We start from the raw sequence: 16,993 nt of genomic DNA on the forward strand, positions 1-16,993 counted from the left end.
AGAGTAAACCTCGGGTCACAACCACGCCAGGCTTGAGGACACCAGTCTTCACGTGGCCCACAGTTCCAATATGTCCAATTTTGTAGTCATCCTGCACAAACAGACAGAGGGGCTTGTCAGTGGAATCCATCTGGTTGACTCCAACGAGAAGCCGCTTCGCTCCCAGGGTGAAAGCCAGGAGGGCATGCTCATTGGTCTGGAGATACCAGCCACAAACTCATGAGTGCCATCAGCAAGAATCAGCACAGTGCAGTCAGCCTGTGGCAATAGAGTCTGGCTGCAGACATGCGCTCTCAGCCCCAGTGACGCCACACATGCACTCTCTGCCACAATGGCAGAAGCAGCCCAACAGCACAGTGACTTTTGGCTGCTGCTTAGCGAGATCATCACTTAAGCCATTTTTCATCCATAACTCGGCTAGAGTGACATTTAATGTCCCTTTTTTGACGAAAAAGATCATATAACCCATTAAAAATGTCTGTCGGTTTCTGGTGGTTTTCAGTAGTCGTTAATGGTTTTCTGTGTTTCCTTACGGGAGGATATCTCAGGATTCTGATCGTTTAATCAGGTGTTTTAGAACTGATCCCACATACATTTGATCATTTCCTAACGGCCTCTAACGGCAACCATCAAGCCAATTCCCATTGGAAGCCATCAGGTTTTTACGGCCCTTCAAACAGTTACGTTGTGACAATGTACTGTGTTGGTGCCCACGATGTCGTCCGCAATGCAATTCCTAAGAAAGTTATAAACGTTGTCTGACAACTTTCTAGGAGGTTGCGACAACATTGACGAGACAGCAAAAGTAACCTGCACTACGTTGACAACCTCCTAGAGTACTTAAGTTCTATTTCAATCAATATTTTTGATATTACGAATGTTGATAAATCGTGGTCAGCATGGCTTTCATGAGTTTCAGCGGTTTTGTTTTTCTGTGAATAAACCCAGCATGCATGTCTTATCGTCGTGGTAGGTTTTATTTGGCAAGTTTCTATATTTAATTACCTTATTATTGATATGGCAATGTTGATATACATTCAGTGTAACTTACTGCCCAGCAGTACGTGGTTCACGGTTTTCCTCATAAAACCGACAAAAACGCTGTTGTGGCAGAGCGAGCACTGACGTCGTCAATAGGCTGGCGGAGCATGCCCATGCCAGGCTGAGAGTGCATGGCTGCCGACAGACACTTCTCACCTGTGGGGTACCAGTGATCCTGTCATTGATGATGTCACTGTGTCCAGGGACATAAATGATGGTGATGTGTTACTTGATTGTCTCAAAGTTTCCAAACTCCTCAATGGTTCGCTTGTCGATGCCTCCATAGATGTAGATCAGATGGCCGAGGGTGGTGGACTTTCCAGAGTCGACACGGCTGATAACCACAACGTTAATGCGAGTCTTTTCCCTTCCCATGATTGCTTAAGTTTCAGGTTTCAGTGATTACTCATGGCAGCTGCTCCCAACAGAAGGCAACAGCAAGAGCATTCCAGCCTACCGTTTTGCAAACCTGTACAGACAAACGTGACGTGTGGAATTGCACAACTGATTCACGGTTTGGATAGAACTCTTATGCATGAAAGCAAACCAGCGATAAAGAGCTCTACCCTAAAGTAAGTAAGTAAGTAAGTGATACTTTTTTGATCCCACAACCGGGGAAATTCCACCTCCGCATTTAACCCATCCGTGAAGTGAACCACCACATACACACTAGTGAACACACACACACTAGGGGGCAGTGAGCACACTTGCCCGGAGCGGTGGGCAGCCCTATCCACGGTGCCCGGGAAGCAGTTGGGGGTTAGGTGTCTTGCTCAAGGACACCTCAGTCATGGACTGTCGGCCTGGGGATCGAACCGGCAACATTCCGGTCACAGGGCCAGCTCCCTAACCTCCAGCCCACGACTGCCCCAAAATAAGCCCGGAATCAGTCCTGGGTTCACTTTCTTTAAGGTAAGTGACTCAAATCTGTCATTACTGTGAATAAACCTCTGTTCTGGAACGACCCACATGCAAACACATGTATCATGAGCAACAAACAAACTAAACACAACTTTGCCACAAAGACAACTTGCTCTTAACAGTCTCTCCGCAGTTCATTACTAGAGCAAGACGAAGGAGAAAAGGGTCAGATGCATTGCTTTCACATTAACTGGCACTTACTTTAGGTTAGTCCTGCTGCCACGTTAATACTGAATAACAGAGCATTAAGGATTAAGGATTAAGTGACCCTTATTAGTCCCACAACGGGGAAATTTCACCTCCGCATTTAACCCATCCATGAAGTGAAACACCACACACACACTAGTGAGCACACACACACTAGGGGGCAGTGAGCACACTTGCCCGGAGTGGTGGGCAGCCCTGTCCACGGCGCCTGGGGAGCAGTTGGGGGTTAGGTGTCTTGCTCAAGGACACCTCAGGCATGTGCCGTCGGCTCTTGTGATCAAACCGGCGACCTTCGTGTGCAGTGAAAAGAAACAAATCCCTGTTCTCATTAAGTTCACGTGGCAACAAGTCAGATATGTATCCCATCTAGGACCACATGTGCTACCTTCACATTACAAACGTCACTGCTCAAATCAGATTTTTTGCTTAGACTCGATCTTCCTAACGTAACGGTTCACATTCATGTAGGTAAGGCTACGTTCACATTACCAGGCTGAAGTGGCACAAATAAGATTTTTCCACCTTTATGTGACACAGAGGTTTCCAGATTTGCGTGGAGACTCAGATCTGATCTTTTCAATTACAAACCATTTTCACGTGCCGCCGGATCAGACGCGTACCCAATTCATAGCCATGCGACCTTAAAAGAACGCAGATCAGATCAGAGTAAAAAAATCTGAATTGAGCAGTGAGGCTGGTAATGTGAATGTAGCCTAATTGACTCAAATCTGTCATTAGTGTGAATTAACCTGGTCCTGAACTGACTCGCACGCACACATCCCATCACAAGTCACACAAATGAACCACGTGTGTTATTGACTAGCAAAGAAACCAACCAGCAAAGCAAGCCTTCCTGCGTAGATGTATTGCTTTTCCAATGTTCACTGGCACTAACCTTCAAGTTAGGTACTGGGGCTACATTAATGCTACACGATGCCGTGAGGGGGACCTGAGCATTCTCATTAAGGTTGCATGGCCACAAATTGGACATACATCCAATCTTGGACCACACAGGCTCAGATCCAATTTTAAAGCATGAGATTTGCCGGTCTACAGATCTCTGTAAACATTAGATCTGTGTCACATTCAAGAAGAAAAAAAAATCCACTTCAGTCTGATAAGATCAGATCTGCGTGTCCACACAGCTCTGAAAACATCAGATCTGTTTTACACTGAGGGGAAAAAACTGAATTGGTGCCACTTCAGCCTGGTACTGTGATCGTACCAGTTAGAACTGAAAGTTTCCTACTTCCAAGTGGGATTTATTTATTTATTTATTTTTTTGAGTATTCAATTACGGCATGTGTGCTGTAATTTTGTAATGCGAGGTTTTTTTACTTAAGTACAGCACTGAGCCAAGGACATGCTGAAACACAATCAGCTGTTACTGCGTCTAATGTTACACACAGTGTTCCCTTGTTAATAATAACAAAATAAAAACATAGGGTGAAACATACTTATGCTGTCGGTAGACTTCGGGGGACACCCAAGTACAGACTCTGTGTGGGGAAACACTGAGACATCACTAAATACAAAGGAATACATGACAGGTCAAGTTGTTCTGCGCAAGATTTTAGATCAAACTGCACTACCTTGATTTTTTTTTCCAAAACTGTTTTAATGGTGAAATGGCATCGTGTGCATCTTTTAAGATAAACAACACACTAATCAAACAACTCTTACATTTCAGTGTAAAAGCTTCTTAAGAGCCTTTGTATGCACTCAGCAGACAATCAATAGCTTACTGTGAGCATCCAATTTCTTCTGCCTTCACACAGTTAAAGTTGGGTGAATGCTTTGAAGTGGAAAATAAGAAGCTCCCAGTTATCATGAACGCAGCACAAGCTTCCACGCAGTGGCATAACTACTGGTAATGAAAGCGGAGCAATTGCACCGTCCATAAGGTGCGACAGCCCCCTTAATGTCTTTATGACCCTGGAGTACCTGCCGATGCTGAGTATCAATATTAACTCTACCTCACCTATGCGTTATATATATATATATGTCAATACTGATATTTAAACCATTCCCCTTCTGAATACTCTATTTTGGTAAAAGTAATGCTCTGTGTCACAACTAAAAAAAAAACATGAACTTGAAAGAATGGCATTTATTGGTTGGACAACTCCTTATTTAAATAGTTTCATTCAAATGAAAAGTCACTGTGCTTTCTGTCATGGTTGATCTTTAAATGCTTAATTAAATTTAATGCACTGTCATCTTTGCTGGTTGTGCACTCCTTGAAACACTGGCACTGCAGATTTTGCAATGAGAATTTTTACAGCTGTTTGTCTCAAGCTTGAAATAACTCCACAGACAAGTTGCCTGCTCCAGTTAAGCTCCATCTACTGGCGCACATGTAAGCGTCAGAACCAATACTGTATATAAGCGCCAGTATCAAGGTATCAGCGCTAAAATAAAAAAAAAATAAATTTTTATTATTAAAGGTACTTGATGCATAATGAGGCCATTAGACCTCACATAAGATCCTAGTAATGACACTGATTTCATTAGCAATTAAAGAAGCTTCAGCTACTTTTGCATGACCGGCGACATTTGTGCCAAGGTCAAATTGTGTAAATATATATTTTTTTGACAAACATTTGCTTTAAAATGTTTACAACGCAGACAAAAACTTCTGAATTAGTGCTAATTTGTCCCTATAACCCACAGCAATACTGTTTAAAATACGGTGTGGATGTGCTTTTCAACAGAAAAAAGTCTCTTCAGTGCAACTTCAGACTTTTCTGAAGGACGTACTGGGCGAGTTACATGCACGCCAATCATAAAAAAAACTGAGGCTGCTGGTTCTTTCTCTCCAACAAGTTCCCATGCCATTGCTGGAGCTCGCCTCACCCCCTCTGCGGGTCATCTTAGTCATCTTAAATCTACTGTTTATCCCGTAAAGAAGGGCGCTTGCCGGGGCTTTTTTTCCACAGTGTAGGATGGGAAGAGAACGGGTGCATTTTCATTAGAGCGCTTCCGTGGCTGGGGCAAATCTGCAAAGGATAAGAGGGCTTAGAGCGGCATCTGCTCTCCATTCCCTCATAACCCCAACGAAACGGCACAGGACCTCATACACACCCCTGCGGAACTCCCCCATGCCCACCAGCACAGCACACACAGCGCAAGCTGGGGATTTCAGGCCTCAGACCCGTAGGCCTGAGAATTCTTCAGAGGCGCGGCTCTCAAGCCTGAGACTTAACACACGGAGCATAATGATTCAATTGTTGCCTGTTGAAGAAAAACAGTTGCTGTGGTGAAAAATGCTGGCTGAATGAAAACAGAGTGACAGGTAGGGTTGGGCGGTACTGATAACACGCAATATATCAGCATCGGCCGATATTTAAGCTTGCAGTTAAAAAAAAACTGACTTGGCTTGTTTTTATTGGACTGTTTCATTCTGTCTTTCACCAAAGAGAACTGGAGGCTCTGAAGCACCCAGCTAATAACCTAGAGCTGCCAGATTTATGACTTATATATACATATATATATACATAAACACACACACCAATACCCGATACGACCATTTCCCAATGCAAGTGACAGGACAATCTAACTTACCGTTCCACCACCAAACTCACAGCCTGAGTTAGGTCTGGATTGGCCACCTGGAGGCGCTTCCATAGCGACCACACAAACTCCTTATCTGCCTGTTTAGAACCAAAAAAGAAAAAAGAAAAAGGTTCACAATATAATCTTTAAGAAGTATGGGTGCCTCTCCAACTGATCACACCACTCTAGTGTCATCAGCAATTTTTTATATAAATATATATAGTTCAAGGCTGAGAATGCTGTAGAACATCTGAGCAACGTTAATAAAATGAACTTCCAGAAGGTCAATTTGTATTTCCCAAAAGTGGTATTCAAATCGGACAGTCAAAAAAAGACATATGGTACTCATCACTTACTACAGCGATAAATTGTTGGTCCTAAAATACTTTATGCACAAAACACTTTAATGCAGTTAGGTATTCAAACGTATTATAATTTGAAAAAACATAACCTAACGTATAAATTAAACTTTTGAATGGTAGTGCACATTTCTATATACAGAACTGAGGAAAATTTACAGGAATCTAGTCCCATTATTTAAAGCTGTATTTATTTATCTTGCCAATAAGCGCGCTTGCATTTTTCTTTTAAATAAATGGGAACGAACAGAAATGAAACGGGGGGGAAAAGCATCACAATTGTTTTTATTTTCAGAAAAGTAGTTTTTTTTCAGCAAAGTTTGGTTTTAGAGCTGTACTTGATGCCCCCGGCCATCACATGGATTTGTTAAATCCCATCAGCTGAACACTGATGAGCCAAACCAGGCGTTGGATGATGAGCACAATTAATTCCAGGCTTTTACGAGGAGGTTTGGAAATGGTTAAATGAACACAATGACATAGAAAAACTTGACTGTTATTGTATTTACTGTAATATTAAATTACTTTTGTTTTATGTTAATAAATGCTAATTTTCTCAGATGCCTAAAACTTTGTATTGCATATAAGTTAAAGTGTTAATATTAGGGAAGCACCTCTACCGCTGTTTTCAGGTCGAGTATGAGTATTTTTTGTTTTGTTTTGTTAGTGTAAATTAGTGCAATGTATCCAAGTGTTAAATCACTAAAATCTAGCTATTTTTAAATGAGCTCCAATAGGTAGCTATGCTTTATTTTTTAATGGTATCTTGCATTAAATGGTGCTGCAGTGGAGAAGAGTGAGTTTCGTTTCACATCAGAAAGGCGCTTCCGTACAGCTGACGTTTCTCTCCTCAAAAGTCTTTCAACAACAGTCTCCGCAGCTCACTGACAGCTGGAATCACATCAGAGGCTCGCGCATCCGATGAGCATAAAGTTTTATGTCTTCTCTGAGTCTTTTGTTTGGCTGGTTGAGCTGTAGTTGAATGTCAGACATACACTGTACGATCCTAAAGAACTTTGGTGACTCACACTGCATATTTGAAGAGACCATCATGTACTGACAAAGCCTACAATGTATACACACTCACTGGCCACTTTATAGAGGTACACCTTGCTAGTAAAAGGCTGGACCCCTTTTGCCTTCAGAACTGTCTTAATTCTTCGTGTCACACTTTCAACAAGGTGTTGGAAACGTTCCTCAGAGATTCTGGTTGGTTATTTGAGTTCCTGTTGCCTTTCTATCATCTGGAACCAGTCTGCCCATTCTCCTCTGACCTCTCACATCAACAAGGCATTTTCGTCCACACAACTGACCGCTCACTGGATATTTCCTCTTTTTCGGACCGTTCTCTGTGAACCCTAGAGATGGTTGAGCGTGAAAATCCCAGCAGATCAGCAGTTTCTGAAATACTCAGACCAGCCCGTCTGGCACCAACAACCACGCCACGTTCAAAGCCCCTTAAATCCCCTTTCTTCCCCGTTCTGATGCTCGGTCTGCACTTCAGCAGGTTGTCTTGACCAACTCTACACGCCTAAATGCACTGAGTTGCTGCCGTGTGATTGGCTGATCAGCTATTTGTGTTAACGAGCAACTGAACACCTAATAAAGTGGCCGGTGAGTGTATGTGCTGCTTCAGGTTCTTGGTTTGAGTCAACGTGACTGGGAAATCATAACACACTTTTCTTCCATACTGTGACGTAACGTGAGGTCCAAAAGTCTGACACATTAAAATCCAGGATTTTATCCTTTTTTCGTTTAAAAAAGAAAACGAAATGAAACAAGGTCAGAAAAAGAAAAGCTGTGGCATTTAAAATGAGATTCAACCCCATTTCCAAATAACTTCAGATGTAAGCAAATTTGTGAAATTCTTTGATTATTAAGCCGTTTCATTCAAAAGATCACGCTGTGCACTGAGCACTAAAGCTAAAAGCAGGCAGTGATTTTCAAGGTAGGACAACACGTTCTCCTCACTGTTTCACAAAACAAAATACAGAATTAATGTTTACACTTTGCTACTCTATTCAGAGCATAATCGCATAGTCAGACTTCGGTAGGACGTGTCAAGTTTTTGGCCGCCACCTGTACTGAGGAAGTGGTTGTGATTAACTAATGCTAATGTGGCTGAATACAATCAACTCCTCATAGCAACATTCCAAGATCTAGTGTAAAGCCTTCCCAAAAGAGTAGACGCTGTTATGGGAGCAGAGAGGGACAAACCCAATATTAGCAGCCTTGATTTCAGAACAAGACTTTTGGACACACAGTGAAGATGAAGGGAGTTTTCCTTAACTGAGCTGTAACGAACGAGGGGAAAGAACAGCGAACTGACAGACGCAGACCAGCAGAGAGAATGACGGAGAGACGCAATTCAGCTCGCTGGCTACTTCAAGGAAGAAAATGTGAAAAGTGATGACAGAGACAGTCATGAGAGGCATGCCTGAAAAATTTCCAATTCAAATTGTCTAGCGCAAAAAAAAAGGCTTTCAAATATTTTTAAGCTACATTACATTTAATGAGAGACATCTAAAAACTACATTTTCTGACATTAAAAAGACAGAATTATACCAAATCGACTTAAAATAAAAATTTCTGTTAAATTATGTCCACATCATCATAAGATAAAAGTCACAATTCCCCCAGGAGTCCGCTGGTCTCCAATTAGTACATGAATTTTAAATCTTATTCAAAATTGTCTAATCAATTATTTAATAAATGGTGCAGGCAGACCTTGGTAGACCATCGGCTGAACATACAAAGTAGAGAGCGCATTGATATTGTGGAAATAGAGATCTAACTCAGGCCTTCAATAAGTTTAATGACAAATTTAAAGAAGAAAAAAAAAAAGTCAGTCAGACTTCAAATAGGTGGTCTCTTCAGCGGCGTTTAATCTCAGGTCTGCACGGCCGCCTCATCTGCATCGCAGAGGTTTTACAGCCCAGATATCTGAAGACACACAGGGAAACTCAGTCTTATCAATTAATTATTTATCTTAAAAGGCCGACCATGAAAGTGAACTGGATGAGTGCACTCACAGCATATTGGTATTTAGCCAGATATTAATAACGTAATACCATAAATCTCTGATAAATCACTGGTCCACTTCAACCATTTTGCCATTAATGGCAGTCAAGTGGACAAGAGTACCAAGCTTTATACATTAATAATAGTTATATGCAGGTCTTTGGGGGGGGGTTTGTCACTGGAAAAGCTGCAGAGAGAAATGTGCCCTTAAAAGGGAATTTCCACCAATTCAAAATGCAACGGCTGAACTACATAAACAAAGTCAGAGTGGTTTGGTACCAACAGTTCAGTTATTTTATGAATTTCTTAATATTTGGTATGTCAGCCCTTTGGTTTAAATGGCAGTGTGAGTGAGAATGGGCTCCATAACTTAATAACTTAGTGTAAAAGTTTCTGAGCACATCAAATCCTCGAGCGTCATCTAATCACAAGCTTCAATGGAAGAGTCACAAATTTGCTTACATCTGAAGTTATTTGGAAATGGGGTTGAATCTCATTTTAAATGCCACAGCTTTTCTTTTTCTGACCTTGTTTCATTTCGTTTTCTTTTTTGCCGTTTATTTTCGGGTTTAAACGAAAAAAAGGATAAAATCCTGGATTTTAATGTGTCAGACTTTTGGACCTCACGGAACGTCACAGTATGGAAGAAAAGTGTGTTATGATTTCCCAGTCACGTTGACTCAAACCAAGAACCTGAAGCAGCACATACACTCACCGGCCACTTTATTAGGTGTTCAGTTGCTCGTTAACACAAATATCTAATCAGCCAATCACACGGCAGCAACTCAGCGCATTGAGGCGTGTAGAGGTGGTCAAGACGACTTGCTGAAGTGCAGACCGAGCATCAGAACGGGGAAGAAAGGGGGTTTAAGGGGCTTTGAACGTGGCGTGGTTGTTGGTGCCAGACGGGCTGGTCTGAGTATTTCAGAAACTGCTGATCTGCTGGGATTTTCACGCACAACCATCTCTAGGGTTCACAGAGAACGGTCCGAAAAAGAGGAAATGTCCAGTGAGCGGTCAGTTGTGTGGACGAAAATGCCTTGTTGATGTGAGAGGTCAGAGGAGAACGGGCAGACTGGTTCCAGATGATAGAAAGGCAGCAGTAACTCAAATAACCATTAAGGCAGTTCTGAAGGCAAAAGGGGGTCCAACCTTTTACTAGCAAGGTGTACCTAATAAAGTGGCTGGTGAGTGTAATTGGTCACCTCCAAACTCCTTAATATCTCTAGATCAACATCACGTCATGCCGATGTGTATTAAGGTTCAGAACGATTCAACAAGTCCTGCAATGCTGAAAATCAAGACAAGTTCATCTTAAACATGACTCATATCTTTCTGTGTGTAACAACAAACATTACTTAATAAATCTGGGCAAACAAATTAAGGTTAAACAAACATTAGCCAGGTACTGGTGCCTTAAACAGTGAGAGACGTAGAACCTCAGGTTACACTGTGTGTTGTATTCCAGCTCATTAAACAATTAAGTCAAGTAATAAGAATCTTACAGTATCTTCAGTTACCTGGCTCAGGTGCGTCAACCAAAAACTGCTCTAAATTTCAGGGTCCTGTCAACTGGATTAGAAACTTCTGCCTCATATGATAAAATGAAAATATCTGGAATTCACTGGTTGCCAAAACGCTATTTTCTACACAGCATCCTGTAGAGTCATTTGTTTGTTTTGACAGTCTAGTTACAAATAACATGAAAAGATTTGAACGTTTGCTGCTCCTAAAATCAAAATCTTACAGGTAAGTTCTGTTTAGTTATTTGCATATGTGATGTCATTGTTTACTCGTCACTCACTATTATATAAATGGAGAACCTTCATGAGAGCGACGCACAGATCAGCATTTCTAACAGTAATTCTGCTTCTTTTATTTTATGTCAGTCGGATTTGTTTGTATTTTTGTTTATATGTTTGTTTTTTATTTTATGTTATTGTAAATGTTATTTAATGTACACACAGCACTGTGTGAAAGTTTTAGGCATCTAAGCAAATTTTTAAACAGCTGACCTCATCAGTGAGTTTATCACAATGTACAATAAAATCGTATTCATAATTCAAATAAACATAAAAACAATAGAAAGTAACAAGAATTTCTTGGGTCCATATTTTTCCTGGACACCTTCACAGCCGCCACAGAGACTCGTTAATATCATCAATGACATCATGAGGTCAATTTACTGAGCACTGATTGGTCAAACCAGGAGCTGCTTTTTAACTACATATAATACTGGACTTCCTCGAGGAGGAGAGGCTTGGAGATGGTTAAACAAACACACCAACATCCAGAAAATCACTGTTTTTTATTATTATCTTTTGTTTCTGTTCACATGTGCAATAATAACAATTGTGTGTGTAATAACTCAGAGGGACACTAACTTAATTTAAATAATTTAAATAATTGTGGGCGGCACGGTGGCGTGGTGGGTAGCGCTGTCGCCTCACAGCGAGGAGGGCCTGGGTTCGATTCCCCGGCCGGGCGACCGGGGTCCTCTCTGTGTGGAGTTTGCATGTTCTCCCCGTGTCTGCGTGGGGTTCCTCCGGGTTCTCCGGTTTCCTCCCACAGTCCAAAGACATGCAGTCAGGTCAATTGGACGTGCTAAATTGCCCCTAGGTGTGAGTGACTGTCTGTGTCTGTCTGTCTGCCCTGCGATGGACTGGCGACCTGTCCAGGGTGTATCCTGCCTTCCGCCCGAAGACTGCTGGGATAGGCTCCAGCTTCCCCCCGCGACCCTGACGGAGAAGCGGCTTAGAAAATGGATGGATGGATGGATGGATGGATAAATAATTGTAACGGCTTTATTCCTGATGTTTCACATTACTATCACAATCACCGCCACCTTACTATATTCTTAAGTCCTTAAATCTGGTGTACATACTGTAAATTCTCTATATTGTCTTAAATTATTAGTAAAGTGTTTATTTTTACATAAATGGCTGCAACTGTAACAACTGCATTTTCCTCCTGGGATCAATAAAGGAATCTGAATCTGAATCTGTTTGTAGCTAGACTGTCAAAACAATTTCGAGTAGGAACACACAGATATGGGAACTGTGACCTGATGCTGAAATTTGTAAAAGGCAGAAACTGTGACTGAATCTATCTGGATTAGTAATACAGAGAAATGTCAAATTTATTAGGACAATAGCTCAGCGTCTACAAAACACTCTGCTTATCAATTCTTCTGTTTTTTTATCATGAGAAAGTGTTTTGTTTTTCCCCACAAGGGCAGGGCATCACACAATAACTCTAAATGAACCTGCACATGTGGATCCTGGCATGGCATGAAAAAGTCTGGGAACTCTGATAAGGTGAATAAATCTCAGTGTACAGAAAGCCGGGATAGAAAGTGCTTTTCTGTATGCTGTGGACTTCTCAGGACTTCTCGTGTGCGTCTAAATGTGCACTGCACACAGAAATAACCTTCAGGGTCAGGAGATTTTCTTTACCTGGCACTGGACCAGCTCTTCCGACAGGCTCTTAACTTCTTCCTCGAGAAGCAACACCCGCTCCCTCTCTTTGGAGTCCATGACTGATCTGAGGAGGAGAGTGATGTCAGAAATTAGCCCAAAGTGTCAATAAGCTTATTGATGGACTTTTCAACACTCATCTCAATAACAATACAGCTGCACCGTTTCTCCTGCTAAATAAAACTGAAGTTAGTAACTGTAACACCTGAATTCAGCCACTTCTTACACAGGCATTCAACTGCGCACACACAGCTTGTGTAATTCCACCCAGCACACTACACACTGAGCTCCACCAGCTCACTACCGACCACCCAGCACGCTACACACTGAGCTCCACCAGCTCACTGCCGACCACCCAGCACACTACACACTGAGCTCCACCAGCTCACTGCCGACCACCCAGCACACTACACACTGAGCTCCACCAGCTCACTACCGACCACCCAGCACGCTACACACTGAGCTCCACCAGCTCACTGCCGACCACCCAGCACACTACACACTGAGCTCCACCAGCTCACTGCCGACCACCCAGCACACTACACACTGAGCTCCACCAGCTCACTGCCGACCACCCAGCACGCTACACGCTGAGCTCCACCAGCTCACTACTGACCACCCAGCACACTACACACTGAGCTCCACCAGCTCACTACTGACCACCCAGCACACTACACAATAAGGTCCACCAGCTCACTGCCGACCACCCAGCACACTTCACACTGAGCTCCACCAGCTCACTACCGACCACCCAGCACACTACACACTGAGCTCCACCAGCTCACTACTGACCACCCAGCACACTACACAATAAGGTCCACCAGCTCACTACCGACCACCCAGCACACTTCACACTGAGCTCCACCAGCTCACTACTGACCACCCAGCACACTACACACTGAGATCCACCAGCTCACTACTGACCACCCAGCACACTACCGACCAGTCAGCACGCTACACGCTGAGCTCCACCAGCTCACTGCCGACCACCCAGCATACTACCGACCACCCAGCACGCTACACGCTGAGCTCCACCAGCTCACTACCGACCACCCAGCACGCTACACGCTGAGCTCCACCAGCTCACTACCAACCACCCAGCACACTACACACTGAGCTCCACCAGCTCACTACTGACCACCCAGCACACTACACACTGAGCTCCACCAGCTCACTGCCGACCACCCAGCACGCTACACGCTGAGCTCCACCAGCTCACTACCGACCACCCAGCACACTACACACTGAGCTCCACCAGCTCACTACTGACCACCCAGCACACTACACAATAAGGTCCACCAGCTCACTACCGACCACCCAGCACACTTCACACTGAGCTCCACCAGCTCACTACCGACCACCCAGCACACTACACACTGAGCTCCACCAGCTCACTACTGACCACCCAGCACACTACACACTGAGCTCCACCAGCTCACTACTGACCACCCAGCACACTACCGACCAGTCAGCACGCTACACACTGAGCTCCACCAGCTCACTACTGACCACCCAGCACACTACACACTGAGCTCCACCAGCTCAGAGGACTGTATGCTGTACACTTAATCTCTGGCTAAGCCTTATTTCTAGTATATTTATATATTTATACTGTAACTGTTTACTTAAGATGTTACCTGGACATTATGCTGCTACTCTGTACCTGCACTGTACACTTTATATACAGATCACTGTTTACATCTTTTTACAAATCGCACTTCTGCATTTACTGTATGGTACTGGAGTTCACCAGCACATTTCTGTCTAGATACCCGATACACTTGAATATCTGACTGTGCACTAAGTGTCTATACATCCAATACACCTATAACACCTGTCTACGCACATCTTGTCTACGGTCAACACCTGTACCTACTGACTGCACATTCTGTCTGTCTTTTACTGTCTTTTGTCTTTGCACTGTTTACTATGCATATTTTATTACTGCACTGGAAAAGTCGCCCCATAGTGTTTCGTTATACTGAACTACCCTGTATTGTATAATGACAATAAAGTTGAATTGAATTGAATTGAAAGTCTTCCCAGAAGATTAGAGGCTATTACTGCAGCAAATGCGAGGACAAAAAAAAATAATATTAATAGCCTTGATTTTCAACATTTTTGGAAATGACCTAAACTTTTAAACTCACTCAGATGAATCTGAGTCCATGTAACAGCTACAAAACTCCCATGAAGGAGATGATTGTGGATTTCAGAAGGGGCAACACCATCCCTCCCCTCCCCCCACACATCGGAGGATCTGCGGTGGAAGTGGTCTCCAGCTATAGGTACTTGGGCGTGCACCTAAGTAACAATCTCACCTGGAGTAATAACACTTCCACCCTGATCAAGAAGGCACATCAGCGCCTCTACTTCCTCAGACGGTTGAGGCGTGCTGGACTCGGGACCTCAGTCCTCACCTCATTCTACAGATGTGTGGTGGAGAGGGTTCTGTGCTCCAGCGTCACCGTGTGGCACGGAAGCTGCTCTGTGGCAGAAAGGAAAGATCTGCAGAGGGTGGTGAAGGCTGCACAGAGGACTGTTGGAGTCAGCCTTCCCACCACCATGGACATTTACACCTCCAGATGCAGGAAAAGGGCCACTGGCATCATGAAGGACCCCACCCACCCAGCACACACACTCTTCGTCCCGCTCCCCTCAGGTAGGAGGCTGCGGAGCATTAAGAGTAAAACTACCAGACTGAGGAACGGCTTCTTCCCTGAAGCCGTGAGACTCTTAAACTCCAGTTAGACAATCACTGCAACGGCACTTCATGTCCACTTATTCATCTCTGCTACTGTCCTGAACCAGTGCCTCCACTATAGGACCCCTCCACTATAGCACCCCTCCACTGTATCACCCCCCCACTGTCTCACCCCTCCACTATATCACCCCCCCACTGTATCACCCCTCCACTATATCACCCCTCCACTATATCACCCCTCCACTATATCACCCCTCCACTATATCACGCCTACACTATATCACCCCTACACTGTATCACCCCTCCACTGTATCACGCCTACACTGTATCACCCCTCCACTATATCACCCCTCCACTGTATCACGCCTACACTGTATCACCCCTCCACTATATCACCCCTCCACTGTATCACGCCTACACTGTATCACCCCTCCACTATATCACCCCTCCACTATATCACGCCTCCACTATATCACCTCTACATGTCACTTTATACGTCACTCTACACATGTCACTCTACACGTCACTCTATACATGTCCAGTATTAAGACGTACACCTTCTACCTCGAACTCATGCTGCTGTTATTTGCACCTCACTATTTATTGTTTATGTTACTTTTGGGAGTTTAACTGGACCGTGAGTACAATGTTTCGTTCCACCTCATGTACCACATGTGATGCAAATGACAATAAAGCCTTATCTTATCTTATCTTATCTTATCACTGATGCATAACAAAGCTCAAAGCTTCTTGTTTTGCTGGTTTACTGCAGAAACATGCAGCGTTGACGAGTCAGACAGCCAGTCAGAACATTCAAAATAACAGAATAAGTTCAATATTCGTGAGTTGTGAAGTAAAACAGGCAGGAGGTGCAGTGATGACCACTGAGCTACAGGGGTCCAGCTGGGCTTTTGCTTTTTAATCCTGTTGTTTACATTTAACCAATGCAACACAAAAAAGAGCAAGAGAATAACGAAAGAATGAAAACGACAAGGGGAATCGGAGTTTTCAAACTGACAAGCAGGGTTTCCAAGCTAACTGGGTAGACAATGTTCTACCACAAACATCTAATAATAATAATGACTTTATTCTCGCCAGTTTAGGGCTAAAGCTAAAGCTAAAGCTGCTCTACTCACCGAGACTCCCTGGATACGGAGAAAATAGCGATAAATGAAAGAATTGTCCGCCGGGTTTATTGAACAGAGGTATCTGCTATTATTGAAGAGCACTTTACTCAAGGTTTCTAGGCATATTTTGATCCTGTAAACCCACTTTAAGAGAGAAATTCATCTCTTTCTCTGTGTTTTGATTCTCGGTTTGTTTGTGTCTCTTTCAAACGAACGCGCCGTTTTCCGCCTCTACCGCGTCGGTTTGCGACACTTTTGCCGCAAGACTCACGGACATACGGCACAGAGCTGCGGGGAGTATGGGATATGTAGTTTCCGTGCAACATGAAAAGATTTGAACGTTTGCTGCTCCTAAAATCAAAATCTTACAGGTAAGTTCTGTTTAGTTATTTGCATATGTGATGTCATTGTTTACTCGTCACTCACTATTATATAAACGGACAACCTTCACGAGAGCGACGCACAGATCAGCATTTCTAACAGTAATTCTGCTTCTTTTATTTTATGTCAGTCGGATTTGTTTGTATTTTTGTTTATATGTTTGTTTTTTATTTTATGTTATTGTAAATGTTATTTAATGTA

The 16,993-nt window shown here is 43.3% G+C and overlaps 1 protein-coding gene across 4 annotated transcripts in view; it reads right to left on the reverse strand.

The window, feature by feature from the left end:
- cntln (centlein, centrosomal protein) overlaps window positions 1–16,623 on the reverse strand; it is a 162,919-nt gene extending 146,296 nt beyond the window's left edge. For all 4 annotated transcript variants that reach the window (XM_037538265.1, XM_037538264.1, XM_037538263.1 and 1 more), the window contains exons 1-3: window positions 16,421–16,623; window positions 12,560–12,647; window positions 5,734–5,822 (exon numbers count right to left, since the gene is read on the reverse strand). In XM_037538265.1, coding sequence (XP_037394162.1) covers window positions 5,734–5,796 — 63 coding nt within the window. In that variant the 5' untranslated portion in view covers window positions 5,797–5,822; window positions 12,560–12,647; window positions 16,421–16,623. The remainder of the gene's footprint in view (window positions 1–5,733; window positions 5,823–12,559; window positions 12,648–16,420) is intronic.
- Window positions 16,624–16,993: the final 370 nt, after the last annotated feature.

Source organism: Pygocentrus nattereri, chromosome 5 (genome assembly GCF_015220715.1).
Source record: "Pygocentrus nattereri isolate fPygNat1 chromosome 5, fPygNat1.pri, whole genome shotgun sequence".
NCBI lineage: Eukaryota > Metazoa > Chordata > Actinopteri > Characiformes > Serrasalmidae > Pygocentrus > Pygocentrus nattereri.